Source organism: Gambusia affinis, linkage group LG15, assembly GCF_019740435.1.
Source record: "Gambusia affinis linkage group LG15, SWU_Gaff_1.0, whole genome shotgun sequence".
NCBI lineage: Eukaryota > Metazoa > Chordata > Actinopteri > Cyprinodontiformes > Poeciliidae > Gambusia > Gambusia affinis.
The window spans coordinates 6,199,463-6,221,451 of NC_057882.1; the positions used below are offsets into that span (position 1 = coordinate 6,199,463).

Here is a 21,989-nt window from a genome sequence, read left to right on the forward strand (position 1 = left end):
TTGCGTTCTGATTATCTGTTCTGTTGTTTCTCTATGTGGGTTGAAATCCCTCCTGCTGACGTGGGAAACCTTGATCCAAGTTTGTCAGGCAGAACAAGGAATGATAACAAACACTGAGGTGCAGACGGAGCAGGAAGTCCCCCTGAGACGGTTCTGATACGTTCTGGTTCTGATCCGACTCAGTGGGATCTGTGTGAAAATCTGTCTGTTGCAGCAACGCCTACCAGACGCTGCTGAGGGAAAAACCCGGGTCAATCCCTACATGGAGATTAGCAGAAGTTCAGTTTCTGTCTATTTATTAAAGAAATGCCACAATTAATAACAGCGCTATGTAATTACACTCCTCTACGGATTTCTGCTGTTTTTATATTTTTATATTTAATTGAACCGGTCAAAGATTAGACATAATATATTTTATAGTTTTTGGGTGGGCCGTCCCTTTCTATTACCTCCCTGAGCAACCGCCCATATCAAAAACAACCAAGATTGAAATATTACTTTAGTGTGAAAAATGGTAGTTCATGGCATGACATAAACATTCCACACAGTGATATTGCGATGATAATATATTTGCAATACATTGTGCAGCCCTTAGTGGATGAAAAACAACATTACAACAAGTTAACTAACACAAACTGTACGTGTGTCTCATGTAATTTTGGTTAAAACATGTGAAGTTACTCTAAATTCAGATTCATTCAGAAATTCAACTCAAGTAAGAATAACAGCATTACAGAAATCCATATAAAAAGAACAGCATCCTAAAGCTACTTCTAAAAGTATTGGTTCCCCTAAAATGTAACATTCTAGATAGTACCGCGAACCTCTGCCCAGTTTCAACCTGAAACATCCAAGGGGACTCGAACGCAACATTTTCCCCACTTTTGATGTTCACGCGAGATTTTCCGAGAGGATAAGTTGAGGGAACATGGCGGCGCCGTCTAATTTGCTGAAGGTAGGAACCTCTATTCAATTATGTGTTCTGCCGGCTGACTGCAGCGGCTGTCCGGTCCGCGGTACCGCAGCGGTTCCGCTCCGGGTTTACCGAACAGCACCAGGCCATGGCGGTGCTGTCAGGGCCGCTCCTCCGGGTTGTAACAGCCAAAATCAGGGGCTACAGCACAGCTAGCTGTGGGGAAATAAGACAGAAACAACGGGACCCGGTGGGGAACAGAACCTGGTTCTGAATGGGAGGTGCTGCCTCGGTCTCCTTCTGGGCTGGTCTCAGATCTGATCCGCTGTCATTCAGTAGATGTGACGGTTCTTCCAGACCCAGCAGGAGGTCAGCCTCCTCATGTTGTCCCCTTGTAAACAGATTCTGTCAGCTGGGCAGAGATGAGGTTTGGTCAAAACAAATCATTTAATGTGAAGGACTCAATTTATGTAGTCCTTCATCCAGTTGAGGCATGTTTATTTGTGTTTCAGCAGCAGAACAATTCAACTTGTAAAAGACAACAAACATTACAGGAGTAAAACAAGGACAATGAATGAAAATTGTAATCCAGATTAGAATCGGTTTATATTCCAGTTGTTATGAATGAAAAGTGGCTCTGACCAGGCAGGTTTTCAGTCTGGATTTAAAGGAACTCAGCGTTTCAGCTGTTTTTCAGTTTTTTGGATGTTTGTTCCAGATTTGTGGTGAATAGAAGCTGAATGCCGTTTCTCCATATTTGGTTCTGGTTGTGGATGCAGAGCAGAACCAGAACCTGAGAGGTCTGAAGGCTGATCCAGCAGCAGCAGATCTTTAATGCATAGTGGTGCTAAGCCATTCAGTGATTTATAAACAGCAGCACTTTAAAGTTTATTCTGAGACCTGTGAAGACGCTGCTGCAGTAATCAACAAGACAAACGCCTGGATGAGTTTCTCTGATGCTGAGACATTAGTCCTCTGATCCTGGAAATTTTCTTCAGCTGATAGAAGACCCACTTTGGAAAAATCTTTATGTGGCTCTGAAGGTTCAGGTCAGAGGTCAGCCTGATCTCTAGTTTCTATAAGTATAGATCGTTCCCTTTAGGCTCAAAGATAACTTCAGTTTTGATTCTGTTTCGCTGCAGAAAACCTTGGCACCTCTTTACAATGATGGATTTGAATTTAGTTTTTTTACTTTAAATTCATTAGCAAAAAAAATGTGTCTGCAAATATGATGACATTCTGATGACCCAGGTCAAGACAATCAACACCAAATGAAGTTCAGTGGCCTTTATCCAATCAAATTAAGCTCCTTGGATCATGTGACACCAGTGGGCTGGGCCACAGTGTGTCTATTAAGAGTTAGCAGGTTAGTGTCTCTAAACCAGAGCCTCTGCAGGTAGATGGCGCTCTAGTTGTCAGTGAAATATTTCACCCAGGTGAGGCCCAGCCCACTGGAGTCACATGATCAAAGGAGCCTAACTGCTTGACAGCTCTGGGATTGATTGCTTTGGCCTGGGTCTCCAGAAGGTCACCACGTTTCCAGTCAAAGCTGAAATGGAAGTGGTCGGGAACAGATGGATGAGGGCTTCTGGTTTAAGATGCTGCAGTTACGAGTTAACGTTTTCATTCATTAGTGAAAATAAATAACGAGAACACATCTGATATAAAGGGAAGCGCGTGCTGTAGTCTGTGCTCCTCCTCTGTCTGTCTCCAGAACAAAGGCTCCCTCCAGTTTGAGGATAAATGGGACCTGATGCGCCCCATCGTCCTGAAGCTGCTGCGCCAGGAGTCCGTCACCAAGCAGCAGTGGTTCGACCTCTTCTCGTGAGTCTTCTTGTAACTCTCACGGCTTGTGTTGCTTCCTGTGGGCGCCACCTTGTGTCTCCTGGTTGTCTCTGCAGGGACGTCCATGCGGTCTGCCTGTGGGACGACAAAGGACCCGCTAAGATCCACCAGGCGCTGAAGGAGGACATCCTAGACTTCATCAAGCAGGCTCAGGCAGTAAGGCGTCCTGCTCGTCTTTTTGGTTAATCATGTTGTTATAACAGAAAATCTGCTCTTAAGGAGACAGTATTGTGAAAAATTACTTTTATTAGCTTTCCTTCATGTTCTGATGTTAATCCCTCATCAACAACACAAGGAGAAATCCTTTAATCTCCATGGCAACAATTCACCTGAGCAATAAGCCTGGGTGGACAACGCCCCGTCTTCGAGCCGCACCTCCTTCAGACTAGCCAGCAGCAATTAGCAAACACCCGCTGAGCTCTTTATAGCTCTCTGGTAAAAACATTAAAGGGTTAATAGAGGAGCCTTGATGATTCGGAAAGAGCAGGGGTTCTTAAAGAGACAGAGGCCCAATTTCAAGGCCTTAAATCAGAAAGGAAAATAAGTTTTACTCCAAAAACATATAAGTAGTATTTTTATACCAACTGAAGGAAACTTAGTTCCTGAAATGGCGCTTTGTGCCTGTAAGACATGGTGGTGTGTTTGGTCCCGCAGCGGGTGCTGAGTCACCAGGACGACACGGCGCTCCTCAAGGCCTACATCGCGGAGTGGAGGAAGTTCTTCACTCAGTGCGACATCCTGCCCAAGCCGTTCTGCCAGCTGGAGATCACTCTGATGGGCAAGCAGGGCAGCAACAAGAAGTCCAGCGTGGAGGACAGCATCGTCCGCAAGGTGAGCCGCTGTCCGGTTCCGACCCGGCTCCGGTTCCGACCCGCTCTCCTGACTCTTCCCCCTCCTGACTGACTGCAGCTCATGCTGGACACGTGGAACGAGTCCATCTTCTCCAACATCAAGAGCCGTCTGCAGGACAGCGCCATGAAGCTGGTCCACGCCGAGCGGCTGGGCGAGGCCTTCGACTCGCAGCTCGTCATCGGAGTACGGGAGTCCTACGGTGACAAACCTCAGTCATCTCTGCTTCTGCCGGCTTTTTCCTGCGCTCACAAACCCTAACGTTCAAAACAACAAATCAAAATAATGACTCAGTTTAGTTTTTAGATTCGTTCCACATCCGCAGGAATATGTTATTCATTTTGAGGATTCTCATTTAAAGGAAAGACAAAGTTCTGCTTCTCAGAAAATCAGAACCTTACTTCCTCAGGCCTGTCACAACAACCAATCAGCAAATAACAACACTTTTAATGCAATAGCACATTTTCAAAGATCGATAAACTTTAAATTCTAATGATCATTTAATACTACAACTGGAAGACATTTGAAATATTCTAAATAACTACAGTATACAAAGCAACAGAAACAACAAATAAAATCAATTATGAAATCTTCAAGAATAGTTCTAGTTGAGACCAGAACTTTAAACTGAAACTTTTATAATCCAGGTTTTGATAAAAAGAGAAAAACAATAAATGACACAAATGGAAATTAATGAGTTTGTTTTTATTTGTTTATGGTTTATTGTGACAGTGTCTCACTGATGTCATTTAATTTGTAGGAATCACAGTCATTTTGATCTTTAAAACATTTCCACATGAATTTATTTCTGGTCCCTCTGATGAATAAGTTTTAAACATTAAAAGATGTTTTGTTCAGTTTTCAGGAGCCTTTTAAACAAACATTTCTTTTCTCTTCTTTGAGTCATTTCTTGGCCAGGACACTTTTTTACTTTTACTGGAGTAAGAAGATGTTGAAGTAGAGTTACTACCTACTCAACTACAGGCTGATATTGGATAAATACAGTGATGGCTTGCCATAGGGTTGTGATTATTTGCCCTTATGGTTTCCCACAGTCCCAGCTGAACACTCATAATGATTCCTTGAGCCAAACGATGTTATTACTGCATTAGTTTGGTGTGGAGTGCTTCAGGTTACTCAGCTAACGACACATTTATGAGACTCTGAGCAACAGAACCACCTGGTTAACGGGCCGACGTGATTGGCTGCTGGACGCCAGCTGCCCTCTGACCTCTCTTTGTCTTTTAATTTTTCTCTAATCTCCTGTCGTTTACTGATTTCTCTCTCTGTTTGCTGGTTTTTGCTCTGTGATCAGTGAACTTGTGCTCCAACCCCGAGGACAAGCTGCAGATCTACAGGGATAACTTTGAGAAAGCGTACATGGACTCCACTGAGAGGTTCTACAGAACCCAGGCGCCGTCCTACCTGCAGCAGAACGGAGTCCAGAACTACATGAAATACGTGAGTTCAGCACATGAAGCCACAAATTTACACACAGTCAGTAAAAACAGTTTTGTTTTGTTTTTTTCCTCTCACTCTGAAGTTAAAATTAGCAAAATTATTTCTATTTGCCAAGTGCCAGAAAACTTACTGAGGACTTTTTTTTTTAGGATTTTTTTTGTAACTTTCATCGAATTCAAAAGTTTTACTTTGGTCAAACCTTTATGGTTTCCTTCCACTAAGATCTGATATGTTAACCGACACATTTGAGTTAATTAGAGCCATTCAATATTTATAAATTTTAAACACACAAAAGTCAAGAGAAATCAGCCAAGATGGTAAATAGGAATAATTTCTGGTAATTCTAACGAAACTAAAACAAGAAAAGTTTCCTCTGATTCAACTTCAGACACAGAGGGAAAAAAAGTTTGTGATGCCTTCATGTTTTCTGGGAGAAAACATAGTTCTGGTTTCTGTAACTGGTTCTGGTTTCTGAAACTGGTTCTGGTTTCTGAAACTGGTTCTGGTTTCTGAAACTGGTTCTGGTTTCTGTAACTGGTTTTCTGCCCAGGCGGACTCAAAGCTGAGGGAAGAGGAGAAACGAGCGCTCCGATATCTGGAGACGAGACGCGACTGCAACTCCGTCCAGGCTGCGAGTTTTACCTCCATATTTTAGTGATGAATCCCAAAACATCGTTATGGACGTTATGAAATGTTCTTACTGGGTGTTTCTGATGTGCAGCTGATGGAGTGCTGCGTAAACGCTTTGGTGACGTCCTTCAAGGAGACCATCTTAGCCGAGTGTCCAGGCATGATCAAACGAAACGAGACCGACAGTGAGTCCAGAACCCAAACGGATCCCTGGGACTTTTTTTTTTACTATCATTAAACTTTATTTTTAATTCTGCTGAGATTAAAAATCACTTTTACTAGAGGATCCTGACCAGTGCTGTGGTCGGGATCAGAAACAAAACGTCTCCAGAGGTCAAACAACCAACCAACCATTATATCAGTGGTAGATTTTTCTGACGATTAATCGGATAAAAAGAATCTGCAGTATTTTCATATTGCCACAAAATATACATTAAAAGATTCAAATAAAGAAATAATTCATTTCATTTTTCAAGTTAAGAAAATAAACGTTTTATCGCCTGAAATACACCAACAGCATTCCTTTAGTGAAACTTCATCATTTGTAGCAAAGGATAAAAACATCCAACATGTAAAAAGCTCAGATTTGGTTATTTTATTTTATTGTATTTTATTTTATTTTATTTTATTTTATTTTATTTTATTTTATTTTATTTTATTTTATTTTATTTTATTTTATTTTATTTTATTTTATTTTGATTAACCATTTAATAATTGAAAGCAGAGATTTATTTCTCCAGAATGTGCACCAGCTGAAGCTAAAATATTTCCTGATAAAGGTTTTGTTTTTATTTGTTTTTGTCCAGTTTTAACTTAATTCTGCTCTGACTCTGTTGTTCTGTTAGCAAATGATCTTTTTTCTCTATACTACTGATTACTTGAGCAACTGATTAATTGTAATTAATCGATTCTTGTGCAGATTTTAAATTTTTTTTAGCAGCAGAGCTTGTACAGCTTCTCTGAAACATTTGAGCTAATCCTGTGTTGACCTCTGACCCCCAGAGCTCCGCCTCATGTTCTCCCTGATGGACAAGGTTCCCAGCGGCATCGATCCGATGCTGAAGGACCTGGAGGAGCACATCATGAGCGCCGGCCTGGCCGACATGGTGGCGTCCGCCGAGACCATCACCTCGGTGAGCGACACACACACAGGAAGTTCACTCTGGTCTGGAAACTCCACCAGTTCAACCAGTTCAACCATCAGAACCAGATCAGAACCAGAAACTTCCTCCATTCTGTGAATTCACTCAAACGAAACACACTCTGATTTATGAGGGAATTACAATGCAAGGTCACATATGCAGCAAAACACTAAATGTTACCCAAAAGTGTTTTATTTTTACTTTTATTGATAATATCTCAGTGCAGACAAAACTTTCTTAAAAACGTTTTGACAGAAATGTTAGGAAAGTGTTCACTGCAAAAACAGAAACTCTTGACCTGCTCAGGTCCAGTCGGTGTTTTCCTGCAGGGAATCGACCCGCAAAAACACCTGGATCACAGGAACCAGCTGAATGTGTCATAATTAGGAGCCCGGAGGGAAAACCTGGAGGTTCTGCTTCCTTTACAGCGGAATGAATGTTTATGGTTTGAAATGTTTTCTGCTGCAGGATTCAGAGAAATATGTGGAGCAGCTGCTGACCCTGTTTAACCGCTTCAGTCGGCTGGTGAAGGACGCCTTCCAGGACGACCCGCGCTTCCTCACCGCCAGAGACAAAGTCAGGCTCCTCTAAAAACACAAAAATAAAATCGTTTAAAAAGCGCCGGTGAGTTTTTCCTCTGACGCTGCCTCTCTTCCAGGCGTACAAAGCCGTGGTGAACGACGCCACCATCTTTAAGCTGGAGCTTCCCATGAAGCAGAAAGGGTAAGAGGACCTCCTGCTGCCTCTGGGCAGTGCTGACCTCTGACCTCTGACCTGCCGCTCACAGGGTGGGGATGAAAACTCAGCCGGAGTCCAAGTGTCCGGAGCTGCTGGCCAACTACTGCGACATGCTGCTGAGGAAGACGCCGCTGAGCAAGAAACTGACCTCAGAGGAGATCGAGGCCAAGCTCAAGGAAGTGGTGAGTCCACAAGTATTCATACCCCCCAGCCGCTCCACGTTCTGCCGCCGCGGGAGATTTAAAGAGACAGACGCAGAAAAATGATGGGGTCATGATTACAAGATTTACCGGACGATAAAATGTCCCAGAAGTTATGAAAATAGTAATATTGTTGTCATAAGATAATTTTCAAGCAATGGCATAAAATGAATGCAGGAACACATTCACAAAGATTAATAAACTTTTAATTCTACTGAACATTTAACACAGGAAGACATTTTAAAAACCGGATAAACAAAACAACAAATTAAATGAATCATGAAGTCTTCAAATGAAGATCTAAACTGTTAAATAATAAACAGCTGCTCTGCATTCAGAAAGTGCATCTTAAAGTAAATAATATTGAACAACTTTTCACTTCAATGTCTCGATTGTTTTTGAGAAATCACAGAAATTATCAATAAATTCACAATTACACATCAATGCCAAAAAGAGCAAAGTTCTGTTGAGTTCAGGTGAATCTATTGAATGCAGAATCGCTAAAACTAGAGTGTATGACTGATCTGGCAGAAAACAAATAAAAACTGGATTTTACTGATGAAATAATATTTAAACACACAGCTGTTTGGCACATGGCCTAGTCAAAGTCCAGAACTAAACCCGAGCTGCTGTTCTCAGATCCTTCCAGGAAAGGAGTAAAATGTTCAAAGCTGCAGCTAGAAGAGCCTCTGCACCCTGGACAGCTGAAAATAAATGCACTCCACACTTTTCAGATGGTGTGGGTGGAAAATAATCAATCATGAGTCTTTATCTGATTCTGATCGATCCTTCAGAACCTGATCTGGGTCATGAAACGAGCCGGATGCGATCCCTGAGTGGAGCTCGGTGTGCTAACGACCCGTTTCCTTTGTGCAGCTTCTGGTTCTGAAGTACGTCCAGAACAAAGACGTGTTCATGCGGTACCACAAAGCCCACCTGACCCGCCGCCTCATCCTGGACATCTCGGCCGACAGCGAGATCGAGGAGAACATGGTGGAGTGGCTCCGGGTACCACACTCAGCCTGCGGTTCTGATCAGAGCGGGTCTGCTGGCCCGGACCTGATGCTGTGACGTCATCTCTCCTGACAGGAAGTGGGGATGCCGGCGGACTACGTCAACAAGCTGGCCCGGATGTTCCAGGACATCAAGGTGTCCGAGGATCTCAACCAGTCCTTCAAGGAGATGCACAAACACAACAAGCTGGCGCTGCCAGGTAAACACGGCCGCACAGAAGCAGAACCGGGCTTTGGACCGCTCCTACGGAGAATGATGCGCTCATATTGTTCCAACAAAATACAAGAAAAACGGCGATCAGCCAGGATGAATATGTACAGTAGGAATATTCAGTGACGTAGCCTGGAGGCGGCGCTCAAACATTTCATAAACCTGCAGCCAGTTCACATCAAAGCTTCAAAGTATATAAACTATAATGAAGAGAAAAGAAAATATTTTACTTTTGGGAACCAGCCTGCCTGAGTTACCAGGTTTCCCACTCTGCCTGTTTTAACGAGGCCACAGACCAAACTGTTCGTCCCTTATATGCAGCGGTGGGTGCTGCTAGCTTAAAAGTTAGCTTCACTATACCTAGAGCACAGATTATAAACCTTAGAGCAACTAACGCTAACATGCTATACCAAGAGAGTTTTGCTAATGCTGAAGCAATATATCAAAGCAGTATTTAGCTGAAGGTAGTGCTAAAACATTAGAGTTTAGCTAAAGCTAAGACCTGCGCTAACATAATGTTTATTGGCAGCTAACGTTATAGCATTATATCACCATGGTATTCAGTGGAAGCTAATGATAAAGCATTTCACCAACACGATTTTTAGCTAGAGCTAATGTTAAAGCGCTACACAATATGGTCCTTAGCAGAATTTTATGCTAAAGCACCAAATTCACGCTTGTTGATGCTCTTTAGTTGTAACCAGAAGGACTCAAAACAATAAATGAGTTAATTTATGTGTGGATTTGTTTAACTGACACGTCAGTGTCTTATTTTTCTGTAGCTGTACGTCTTACATCTTGTAATGTGAGGAGCGGAAACAGAAGGGCTGTCTAGACAGACTTTCCAACTTCAAAATAAAAGCATAAATATAAGCATCCAACTACTTGAGTATTTCTCAAGTAGTTGGAAGTTTAACAGTCGATAACCAACTGAAAGTTTACAAATCAGTCAACGACATTAGCACTTTAGAATGTATTGGGAAAATTTTAACTATTGGGAAGCTAAGTGTGCTAAAGTTTAGCACAGCTAGCCAACAAATTAGCGGCGCTATTAGCATAATTGCGGTGACTGGTGCTGGTGTTTTTCTGAAGCCGTTTGCCTCCTGCAGCGGACTCGGTGAATATAAAGATCCTGAACGCGGGCGCGTGGTCGCGCAGCAGCGAGAAGGTGTTTGTGTCTCTGCCCACGGAGCTGGAGGACCTGATCCCGGAGGTGGAGGACTTCTACAAGAAGAACCACAGCGGCAGGAAGCTGCACTGGCACCACCTCATGTCCAACGGCATCGTGAGTGCAGCCGACCTGCAGCAGACACAGCAGAACGCTCAACCAACTAACCCTCAACCTGCCTCACGCCTTCAGATCACCTTCAAGAACGAAGTGGGCCAGTATGACCTGGAGGTCACGACCTTTCAGCTGGCCGTGCTGTTCGCCTGGAACCAGCGGCCCAGAGAACGCATCAGCTTCGAGAACCTGAAGCTGGCCACGGAGCTGCCCGATGCCGAGCTGCGGCGGACGCTCTGGGTAAAGAGCCGTAACATTCTATGGGGTGCTGGGTTTGGATTGGCTGACTCGGTTCTGGTCTGATCCGTCTCTTCCAGTCGCTGGTGGCGTTCCCCAAGCTGAAACGCCAGGTTCTGCTGTACGACCCGGCGGTGTCCTCGCCCAAAGACTTCGCAGAGGGAACGGTGTTCTCCGTCAACCAGGAGTTTTCCCTCATGTAAGGAAGCGGAAGGAGGAGTGGAGGGGCGGCTCAGGGCGGCAGCCTGCACTGGGCGGCAGCCTGCACGGGCCGCGGCAGCCTGCACGGGCCGCGGCAGCCTGCACGGGCCGCGGCAGCCTGCACGGGCCGCGGCAGCCTGCACGGGCCGCGGCAGCCTGCACTGGGCGGCAGCCTGCACTGGGCGGCAGCCTGCACGGGCCGCGGCAGCCTGCAGACGCGGCAGCCTGCACTGGGCGGCAGCCTGCAGCACGGCCGCGGCAGCCTGCAGGCCGCGGCAGCCTGCAGACGGGCTGACAGCCTGCACGGGCCGCGGCAGCCTGCACTGGGCGGCAGCCTGCACGACGCTGACAGCCTGCACTGGGCGGCAGCCTGCACTGCAGCGGTGCCTGCACGGGCAGCGGCAGCCTGCACGGACGCGCGGCAGCCTGCACTGGGCGGCAGCCTGCAGACGGGCCGCGGCAGCCGGCACTGGGCGGCAGCCTGCACGGGCCGCGGCAGCCTGCACTGGGCGGCAGCCTGCACGGGCCGCGGCAGCCTGCACTGGGCGGCAGCCTGCACGGGCCGCGGCAGCCTGCACTGGGCGGCAGCCTGCACGGGCCGCGGCAGCCTGCACGGGCCGCGGCAGCCTGCACTGGGCGGCAGCCTGCACGGGCCGCGGCAGCCTGCACTGGGCGGCAGCCTGCACGGGCCGCGGCAGCCTGCACGGGCCGCGGCAGCCGGCACTGGGCGGCAGCCGGCACGGGGCGGCAGCCGGCACGGGGCGGCAGCCGGCACGGGGCGGCAGCCGGCACGGGGCGGCAGCCTGCACGGCCGCGGCAGCCTGCACGGGGCGGCAGCCTGCACGGCCGCGGCAGCCTGCACGGGGCGGCAGCCTGCACGGCCGCGGCAGCCTGCACGGGGCGGCAGCCGGCACGGCTCAGCGCAGCGCGGCAGCCGGCACTGGGCGGCAGCCTGCTGCTCAGACAGGAGCTGAGAAATGTTCAGGAGAGTCCAACTACATTAAAAATGGAGTGTAGTTGTTACCAGACAACACAAACCAAAGTCATAAACCTACATTGTCCTTGGAAAGTTAATTTAGTTTTATTCAAATTAAAATGTAAACTACATGAATATATATTTTAATGATTCTGGTTTACAGGTAACGCAACCCGAATCTTAAAGCCTAACAGAATCACATCATGTTGATAAAGGAAGGACTTTCGGAAAGGAATGTTAAGTGGAAGGAAAAACTCAACAAGCAACAGCCAGAATAATACATATTTCTGTGTGTGGAATGAATCAACAGACCCAATGTTAATGTCACTTCAAAGGGAGCAAATATACTTACATATTTTTATTTAATTGTCATTTATAGAAATCAGTTTTCATTTATTAAAAAAATAAAAAGTCAAATTTTGTTGCTCTGGATTAATTTCTAAAAGCCACAAAAACTGTAAAACATTGAAGGGAGTGAATACTTTACATTGACACACATCTGATGATTCTGGCTGTTTGTGGATTTTTCTACTACCGCAGTTTTTCCTTCCACTTAACTCTCCATTGAAATAATAATTTGTAACAGATTTGATGTGATACTGTGAGGACTTGAGGTTTGTTTTCTGTAAGTGTGAGTCATCAAAATGAACAGAAATAAACACATTAAATGTGTCGCGGTGCATTTAATGACTCTACTTGAGTACAGCGGTTCAGATCCACCGATCTTCAGCTACACGTTCACTGGACAGAACAGCTGCATGTGCGCTCAGACTTCTACAGTGACTTTTTGATTTTTATTGTTTCCAGAAAAAACTCAAAGGTCCAGAAGAGAGGAAAGATCAACCTGATTGGTCGGCTGCAGCTCACCACCGAGCGAATGAGAGAGGAGGAGAACGAAGGCATCGTCCAGCTCCGGATCCTCAGGACACAGGTAAGAAGGACCAGCATGAATGTGGACATGTGGACTTCAGTGCAGGGCATTCTGGGTAAACACAACCAAAACAAACATGTTAGCCTAGCGCTAGCAGGAGAAATGGCTCGTGGTCTTTAGCCAAAGATTAAAGAGAAATCCTCCAACCGCTGAAATCTGACGCCTCCATTTTAGTTTCCAAAATGGTAAAGAAGGAAGTCACTTTCAGTGTCTTTAGAGGTTTTTGTGTCGTTTCCTTCAGTGGTTCTTGGTGCAGCGCCCCCACAGGCCAGGAGGGGAACAGGTTGCTCAAAGGGTTTGGTTTGTTTGACTCGGAGCAGAGAGAAAGAGAACCACAGCAGCTGGAGATGGAACAAAGGTTGAAGTTTTGGTTCCCAATCAAACTGAGTCTATCAGGAGGACAAACAGTCAGAATTTTATGGTGCTTCGACTCAAAATGCTTCTTTAAATTTGACATGATGTTATTGTAGCTAGCCAAGACAGAAAATGTCTTCAGCTTGAAAATGTAAACATTACAAGGTTGTTTACCTTGTGTTGCTGAATTAATGGGACTTAACCTCATGCTGAAAACATGAGGTGTTGCAAATGACAAAAATGCCTTTTAGGAAAGTAAAATGAGAAAAATATAACATTAATGAGTAACTTTAGTCTGATAACACATTAGAGTTCTGTTGCTTCACCTCCTCTCCTTTTATTCCGCCTCCTCTTCCCATCCTCCTCCTGCAGGAGGCCATCATCCAGATCATGAAGATGCGGAAGCGCATCAACAACGCCCAGCTGCAGACGGAGCTGGTGGAGATCCTCAAGAACATGTTTTTACCACAGAAGAAGATGATCAAGGAGCAGATCGAGTGGCTGATAGACCACAAGTACATAAAGCGGGACGAGACGGACATAAACACCTTCATCTACATGGCGTAGCGCCGTCGGGTCTGGGCTTCCACTGGGCCGGGCCTGATGGACTCCAGAACATTCCCTGGACTCCCAAACTGCTGAACAGAACTTTGTTTACTGCAGGGAGGCTCAGTTCAGACGAGACGAAACAAACTTCCTGCCTTAAACCTGTCCACAGAAGAAGAAGCTGCGTCTCTGACGCCGGGTCACCACAGGTTCTACAGAACCACGACCGCGACTACCCTCCTGGTCCGGGTTTGAGGAAGCTGCAGAACCTCTACAGTCCGACCCGAATCCAGACAACTTGAACTGAAGCGCTGCCACGTTTTCCTCAGAAGTGATGCTGCTACGTGACCCGGCTGCTCTGGTTCCACACGGTTCTGATCCGACACGATCGGAACCGCTGCTCGGATTCATTCTGGGTCACCCTCAGAGAAACACTTCAAAAGTCAGAGAGGTGCTGGACCCAAACAAAGGGCTGGCTCCGCCCACATCCGGCCGCTGGCTCCGCCCACATCTGGGTTCTGCGCTGCAGAAAACTGAAACGTGAGACTGAAAACGTCTCACTGGATCAGAAAATCACCAAAATAAAAGCATAATTAATTCCTTAAATTCAATCCAGAACTCAAACTGAACACACTCTGATGTTATTCAATCCATAATTTCTGGTAGTTTTCATGATTTCACAAACAATTGCAAAATAACATCGGACCTTTACTCTCCAAAAACACAAAATCTTACCAGAAAGTATTTATTACGATAATATCTCAGTATATCTGAAATAAGACAAAAGTAACTTTCTTTTTACAAGATACAGCAGCTTGTTTTAAGTCAATAATTCCTTAATATTGTTGAATATTTCTTGTTCCACAGGCAAATTATTTCACATAAAACGTGAGGAAAATGTCTTATTTATTGAAAACAATCTCCTATATGTTGCTGCAAAGGTTACTTTTGTGTTGTTATTTTTTTTATTTCAAGTGTAATAACATATTTGCATTTGAAAATTGACAAAAATACTTTTTACAGTGTAGAACGTAATGCGGATCATTATTCCTACTGAGCGGGTCTGGACCGTTTGAAATCCTGCATCAAAACGAACAGAAACAGAAGCTAGAAATGTGTAATAAATGTGAGTTTCACTTATTACATATAAAAAACAGTTTTTAAATAATTTTCTGATTTATTAAGATGAGTTTATTTAATGATAAATAGACCCGGTTCTGGTCTTTGGTGAACTGGGTTTCATGGTGCGTTCCAGTTGCGCTCAGAAGTCAGTTCAAAGATGGCCGCATGCATACAGAAAGCAGTGGCAGCTGCAGAAATAAAGAATTTATTTTTTTTCCTATGTTGCTTTGGCATCTAATTAAAACTTTTAGAAAACAGGTCTTGAGTTTTTCCATGGTGGCAGCCATTTTGAAATGACCTCTAAGTTTCTGAGACCCAGTTCCATCTTTAGTTCTGTTGTCAAGTTTCAGTTGAAACCGAAAAATCCAGACTTCCCAGAACAAACTGAACGCACCGTAACTTAAATAGCCCATAAAGGATCAATTTGAACATTTAATAATCAATAATGCTGTTAAAATTACAAAATCATGATTTAATCATTTTTTAATTAATTTAGATGAAATCAATCTACTTTTGTCTTGGTGCTTTTATGTTTTTCATTTAGCAGCATCAGAACCATCTGTGGGCGAAACGGCTTTGACCCGATTGGGTCCGGACTGGTCCAGAGTGAAGAGGACTTAGAGTTTAAACAGAGGCTGAAGGCTTAGTATGGAGATAACGCTCAGTACCCGGGGTCAGAGGGCGGAGCCAGAGAGGGCGGAGTCGGGTTTGGGGCAGAACCCTGGTCTCTAGGAGGCTGACGTCAGTATTACAGAACCGATCCAATGTATCAGGAGCAGGGGGCGGGGCCAGATGTGAATAATGGAACAAATAAATAAACAGCACCTTATTATGAGATATTGTACAAGTGTGTCTTTGATCGTGGCTCAGAGAGCTCAGGTTGGTTCATGTTTCATTTGTTTATTTATTCTCTGTTTAGTTTCTCTTCACCTTTGAAAATGATCAAATAAGCTGTTTTAGAATCAACCCAATAAAAGCTTTGCTTACAAAAAATTGCATTTTGTGTCCAATGCTTCAAAAACAGAAGATGCTTCACGTAAAATGGTGTCATATTTCTGATTTCCAATTTTTGTTTTTGTCTCAGAACATTTATTTAAATTTAAGACGACACACATAAACACAAAATACAGTTTTTAAATTATGTTTATTGTGAAGTTAGAAAAAGATCTGGATGGCCCAGAGGAAGGGTTAACATCTCGTTAGCATCTCGTTAGCGTCTCGTTAGCATCTCGTTAGCGTCTGGTTACCATCTCGTTAGCATCTCGTTAGCGTCTCGTTAGCATCTCGTTAGCGTCTCGTTAGCATCTCGTTAGCGTCTCGTTAGCATCTCGTTAGCGTCTGGTTAGCACTGGTTGTCCTGCCTCACATGGGGAACAGCAGATGACCGCAGAAGGTGCAGATGAGGCTTTCATCGTCGTGGACGGCGTGAGAGAAAGTCTGGTTATGAAGTTATGAAATAAGCAGATTTGTTGCCATTTTACTAATTGTGGCAATGAGAAGCTGTCATTAATTAGTTTGGCCTGTTTTAAAATGTTTTCTCAACCCTCAGATAGGTGAGTGACTGGCTGTACAGTCTACCCTGAGTGGGTCTTTTTTGACCCGTGTTAGAATAAAAACACATTTGTTTTCATGTGATGCTCACATGGTGCTCTGTGTCTTTTGTTTTGAGTCGATCCAGGTCATGTCCCTCACGTCCATTATTCCTCGCGCCTGTGTGGCTCCCTGATTGTTTTCCTTCTGAAGCCTCTAGGTCACAACCACGCCGCCAGATTATTGAACGCTTTCTGCTGGTAGTTTTCCAGCGCTCCCATCTCGCCCTCATCGTAGTAAACCTCGCTCTTGTTCCCGGGATTTGCCCCTTCGCCTTGCCCTTGTCAGATTGTTGCTGATTGCTCATCTGGATCTGGACCCACGCCTGTTTCTTGGATACAACGCCCACTCCCACTGATACCTACTCTGCTTTTCGCCTCATCGTACATGACCACAGCCCGTCTGACCAAGGATTTGGATCCGGATTTGGTACTTCTGCTGAACATGGAGTCAGCGCTGCTCCTCCCCAGCCTCTCCTCCCAGAGCCGTCCATCAGTGCAGCATCTGCTCTCTTCCTCGTCCCACGGTTGATCATTTCAGTACCTGATCGACAGGCCAGGTTCTGTTCTCTCCTCACACACTGACTGATTCTGTCAGTAATATTTCTCTGGTCACTGATCTCTCCTCTCCGCCCCTCTCGCAGTGGTGCAGTTGAAGATCCACTGTGCCAATAAATCTGAGTTTTCTGTTCCCTCCTGCGTCGTGTCTGATTTTCTGGGTCCCTCTAGTGCAGTGGTTCCCAAAGTAAAAGCAAAATCTTGAATTGCATGATATTAGTAACATGTTTTTTGAGGAATACTTGGAATATTAAGTGATGAAAAACTTTCATTACAAAGACATTGCAGAAAAATGACCTCGCCATGTCAAAAAAGGCCCATTAGAGGTTTAAGACTTCTTTTCATGTCAGATTTTGACTTTTAAATTGTTTTAAATATTGAACCTTTTATTTCCTTTGTATGTTTTTTAATAATGTGGTGGGTTTTTTTGTTTTACATACAAGTTATTAGGATTTTATTATTTGTTAATTGTTGTGTGTTGTGACTTCTGTTTCATTATTTTTCTGCACAGCTCTTTGGTCGTGTTGGAGTGTAAAGTTCTCTGGAACAAAACCAGGAATAGTAACTCCAGAGCAGCAGAGTTTAGATGCTGCATGTTCATTTCTGATGTAAAATAAAGACAAAAACTGAATAAATTAATTACTTGTACTGTTCCTCTTCATGTGATTTCAAACACGTCAGATTTTTAGACTCAGTTCAGGGAAAATATCAACTGAACCATGAATGTAAAGACGACCAGCCAGGAAATGTTTCTTTTTCATGCACTTATTGATTATTTGTCATTTCTGAGGCAGAGAGAGCTCCATTAGGGAGGTCAAGGTCAGGTGACAAAAAAACAAAACTATTAATTTATCCTAATTCTACAAACATGTGGGACAAACTGATGAAGGTACAAATACAAAACTAGAAAATTTCTGAAGAAATTTAAATGGGGCCTGCCAAAGTGCGTCTGTCGGTCTGGACTCGGCGTTGCGACACTGAAAGTTAGCATCGACGCCACAGACAGCTGCAGCACCTATTATTCTACATCCTTATTGGGTGTAGAATAATGGGTGCTCTGCCATTGCTTTGCATGGCAGGCCCCAATTACAGAGAGGAAATTTGATGAGAGTTTTATTTAAGTCCAGTTGTTTGTTTTATCCAGTCCATGTATTCACACACATCTATGATTGTAGTCGGTTTCTGACACGGAACTTTTCCACCTAAACAAATTACACCATAAATCATGTTGTTGTACTGCACTGCTCCACCAGAGTCACCCTGTAAAAAAAATGATGTGAATATATTTATTTGTGTTGTAAAACTGAAAAGTCTTCTCATCGCTGTAGAGCAGGGGTCTCAAACTCCAGTCCTGGAGGGCCGCAGTCCTGCAGCTTTTAGATGAGCCTCTGATGCACCACCTGAATAGAATAATTAGGTCATTAAGGCTCTGGAGAACTGATCTACACAAGGAGGAGGAAATTAAGCCATTTCATTCCAGTGTTTTGTAACTGTGGCACATCTAAAAACTGCAGGACTGTGGCCCTTGAGGACTGGAGTTTGAGACCCCTGCTGTAGAGAGATACTGAAGAAACAAACTTACAAGACATAAATCCTTGTTCGGTGCTGCAGTATGGAATACATGCCCACGTGTCCTCATGAAGTGGGAAACAGCATCAACTTTCATATCGACACACTGAAGATGTGTTGAAACAGGAGGATTGGTTACTGTGGAGAAACATGAGAATCATAAACATGTTCTTCAATTGACCTCTGTAGAGACAGAAGCAATGATTTTATTCTCAAAGCTTCAATATTTCTCTCACATCGTTCATTATTGGGGCCGGTTGTCGTTCCTCCCTCTCCTGCCAGCTGAACAATATCGTCTCTAAAACACAATAAGAACACAATGTAAAAATGCAAGATAATAATGTAGAAAATTAATTATCTGTGTCAGTGTATGACACAGATAATTAACCTCCAGTCCTCACTGACAGTGTCCTACGTCCTTCCATGTGTCTTTGGTCCAACACACCTGATTTAAACGGGTTCTGGTTCTGCTGGTGGCCTAGTCACCTGACTCAGGTGTGCTGAAGCAGAGGCAGCAGGACTGGAGGAATGGAGACAGAAAACCTGAAGTCGTGTTTTGTATTTTTTACTTACTTTTTAAGACGATTATTGCATGTTGGTAGCTGAGCAGGTGGGACATCTGTTACTGGTGTCTGAAGCTTCAGCAACATGATGTCATGCCACTGGCCGTGGCGAGTGTACATCACAGGATCGTGAAGGATTACTTGATCCTGCTTCCCAGCAGTCCGTGGATGAACTTTCAACATTGCTATGTTAGTCCTGCAGAAAAGGTTAGATAATAATGAACACACAGAAAACCTGATCACCCTCAGAGGAAACTGTGTTAATGTCTCTTTCCTACCAGCCTGGCTCCGACCTCCAGCAGTGAGCTGCAGTCAGGATCCACTCAGAGTGGATCAGAGATCCTCCACAGCGGAACCGTTCTGTACCTTTCTTGCGCCTCAGGCGAACATGATAAAGGCGCTCCGTGTCATCACAGTCATGACCTCCAATGATTCTCTTCTGCAGAGAAACATCCGAGTTCACTGAGACACCTGAAGAAGAAAAAGACTTTACTCAGAAATCAGGTCCAACGATGGCTACTGGAACAGAAAAGGGATAAACAGTTAAAGATTAAAAAGCATCACATTTATATGCAAAGAAGTTTCAGTCTGAAACAGAATCAGAGGAAAGTTGGAGAGTCACAGAGAGCAGCAGCCTAACTGGAACCAGTGGAAGTTTCCCCAGTTTCTCCAGAGTGTCCAGTGTGTCCAGTGTGTCCGACTCACCCAGCAGCAGCAGCAGCAGCAGAACATTCAGCAGAGCCATTGCTGGTCCAGCTTCCTGTGAATGTCTGCTGCCCTGCAGCAGCTTTTAAACTCTGTTTACAACTTCCTGTTGGACAGGAAGCCACCAATCACAGGACAGACTCTGATCTGTCCAATAACCTTGATTGTAAACCTGATGAAATAAACAGATTTTCTGAAGAAAATGTTTTCAGGTTGATGTTTTTTTTTTTTTTTTAAGAAAAAACTGTTTGGTTTCCAATCTTCAAGAATTCACATCTGCCTTTGCTCCCGAAAGTAAAATCATTTTGTTTGTTGACGGGCTGTGAAAATGACCCTCTATACAAACAGAAAAGGGTTTGCTTCTTTTATTTGGAAAAGAACAATATTACAATGCTGGGTGGTGAAGAGCATTTGCATTTGTTGTAAATGCAAAATTACAACAAAAAAATTAAAACTCAGAAATTAACCCAATTAAAAGAAAACAATTCTGACTTTTATAACCCGTTTAAAAGAAACCTATGAGGAAATATTAACTGATGTGATTCTTTTTATTAAACACACAGACCTCTTTCATCACTCAGGATCTTTGCTTTCACAATTTTTCTTGATTGCTTTGTGAACAGCTGAACAGCAGGACTTTGGGTCAAAGTGACACATTTTGTTAGCAACAGGCTCAAACTGTGCCACATTTAAAATATGAAGCAAAAGCAAATATTGCTCTCAGCCAGCCTTAAAATAAACATGACAGCCTGTGATTTGACTAATTAGAGATGTGATTACATATTCATCTGCTAATCAAAATAAAATTGTTTTATGTGGGTAGAAGTTAGTTTGGTGTAAAGTGGATCTAATGTGCTAACAAATATCAAGATAAGGACAAACATAAATACAAAATAACAGAAAAAAGGCCTGGTGCTACATTGTGAAAAACAAAATCACTAATGGAACTAAAACGTCCTTCGTAAAAGAAACTGAATCTTGTGATATTGCAGACAACAAATGTTACAAAAATTTGTAAGGAACACTTTGTTATTGACAAAAGGACTTTTTGTCTTTTCTGTATCTGTTTAATCTGCTCACATGCACGGCTGCACGCTGACGTAACCGTAACATTTGAGACTGACGACAGGCAGGCCAACATCTTAGAGAGGAAGCAGAACGAGGAGAAAATAAAGATGAACTCGCTACAATCTTTGCTTCACTTGGTGTCAGCACTAACCTTCCCCTTTAATGACTCTCTTCTAAAGAAATTCAAAATAAATATCAATTCCTGTGTGTTTTGTGGCTGAGATTTTAAGATAGGGCTGCACAGTGGCACAGTTGGTAGACCTGTTGCTTTGCAGCAAGAAGGTCCTGGGTTCGATTCCCTGACACCGGTCATACAGGGACCTGACAGCCCGTATCAAAGGGCCCGGTACCCCATACTCCCAGAGAACCCCCCACAGAGCTCCCTGAGGGAGACGGTCGAACACCTTCTCCAAGTCCAAAAAACAATAAACACAAAACAGCAGACACAAGTCCAACCGACATGTAGACTGGTTGGGCGAACTCCCATGCACCCTGTAGGAACCTGCTGAGGGTGCAGCACTGGTCCAGTGTTCCACGACCAGGACAAAAACCACACTGTTCTTCCTGAAACCAAGGTTCAACTATCCGAAGGACCCTCCTCTCCAGGACCCCTGAATAAACCTTGCCAGAGAGGTTTAAGAGTGTGATTAAAGTCAGAATTCTGACTTTAATCTCAGAATGTAAAGTCAGAATTTAAACTTTAATTCTGACTTTAAAGTCAGAATTCTGAGATTAAAGTCAGAATTCTGAGATTAAGGTCAGAATACTGAGATTCAGGTCAGAATTCTGAGTTTAAATTCAGAATACTGAATTTAAAGAATTTAAAGTCTGAATTTAAAGTCAGAATTTAAACTTTAATTCTGACTTTAAAGTCAGAATTCTGAGATTAAAGTCAGAATTCTGAGATTAAAGTCAGAATTCTGAGATTAAAGTCAGAATTCTGAGATTAAGGTCAGAATTCTGAATTTAAAGAATTTAAAGTCTGAATTTAAAGTCAGAATTTAAACTTTAATTCTGACTTTAAAGTCAGAATTCTGAGATTAAAGTCAGAATTCTGAGATTAAGGTCAGAATTCTGAGATTAAAGATAGAATTCTGAGATTAAGGTCAGAATTCTGAGATTAAAGTCAGAATTCTGAATTTAAAGAATTTAAAGTCAGAATTTAAACTTTAATTCTGACTTTAAATTCAGAATTCTGAGATTAAAGTAAGAATTCTGAGATTAAGGTCAGAATACTGAGATTAAGGTCAGAATTCTGAGATTCAGGTCAGAATTCTGAGTTTAAA

The 21,989-nt window shown here is 43.7% G+C and overlaps 2 protein-coding genes across 3 annotated transcripts; one reads left to right on the forward strand and one right to left on the reverse strand.

Annotated features, from left to right (window-relative positions):
- Positions 1–869: 869 nt before the first annotated feature.
- LOC122845418 (cullin-5-like) lies at positions 870–15,644 on the forward strand. 2 transcript variants are annotated; one of them, XM_044141708.1, is made up of 19 exons: positions 870–955; positions 2,628–2,737; positions 2,815–2,914; positions 3,413–3,589; positions 3,668–3,809; positions 4,923–5,068; positions 5,619–5,699; positions 5,790–5,883; positions 6,701–6,831; positions 7,309–7,416; positions 7,499–7,563; positions 7,628–7,760; positions 8,655–8,786; positions 8,868–8,991; positions 10,112–10,287; positions 10,363–10,524; positions 10,602–10,720; positions 12,506–12,629; positions 13,356–15,644. In XM_044141708.1, exons 1-19 carry the CDS (start codon positions 929–931, stop codon positions 13,548–13,550), a joined length of 2,346 nt encoding a protein of 781 aa, XP_043997643.1. In that variant the 5' UTR covers positions 870–928; the 3' UTR covers positions 13,551–15,644. The 2 variants fall into 2 exon arrangements, with proteins under 2 accessions (XP_043997643.1, XP_043997644.1); XM_044141709.1 differs by lacking the exon at positions 870–955 and adding an exon at positions 1,116–1,282.
- Positions 15,645–17,894: 2,250 nt separating this feature from the next.
- LOC122845419 (snake venom serine protease KN13-like) lies at positions 17,895–20,114 on the reverse strand. The gene is made up of 6 exons (XM_044141710.1): positions 19,636–20,114; positions 19,209–19,401; positions 18,941–19,126; positions 18,604–18,665; positions 18,381–18,505; positions 17,895–18,058 (listed from the first exon to the last, which is right to left on the reverse strand). The coding sequence occupies exons 1-6, from the start codon at positions 19,673–19,675 to the stop codon at positions 17,912–17,914; spliced, it is 753 nt and encodes a 250-aa protein (XP_043997645.1). The 5' UTR covers positions 19,676–20,114; the 3' UTR covers positions 17,895–17,911.
- Positions 20,115–21,989: the final 1,875 nt, after the last annotated feature.

Excerpts from the sequence above, each read along its gene's own strand:
- LOC122845419 (XM_044141710.1), bottom strand. The coding sequence starts at position 19,675 with ATGGCTCTGCTGAATGTTCTGCTGCTGCTGCTGCTGCTGG. Across the intron at positions 19,402-19,635 it reads GCTGCTGCTGCTGCTGCTGG|GTGTCTCAGTGAACTCGGAT; the intron begins GTGAGTCGGACA and ends TTTCTTCTTCAG. Across the intron at positions 18,059-18,380 it reads CGAACAAGGATTTATGTCTT|GGTGACTCTGGTGGAGCAGT; the intron begins GTAAGTTTGTTT and ends TTTTTTTTACAG.
- LOC122845418 (XM_044141708.1), top strand. The coding sequence starts at position 929 with ATGGCGGCGCCGTCTAATTTGCTGAAG. Across the intron at positions 5,884-6,700 it reads CAAACGAAACGAGACCGACA|AGCTCCGCCTCATGTTCTCC; the intron begins GTGAGTCCAGAA and ends TCTGACCCCCAG. Across the intron at positions 8,992-10,111 it reads CAACAAGCTGGCGCTGCCAG|CGGACTCGGTGAATATAAAG; the intron begins GTAAACACGGCC and ends TGCCTCCTGCAG.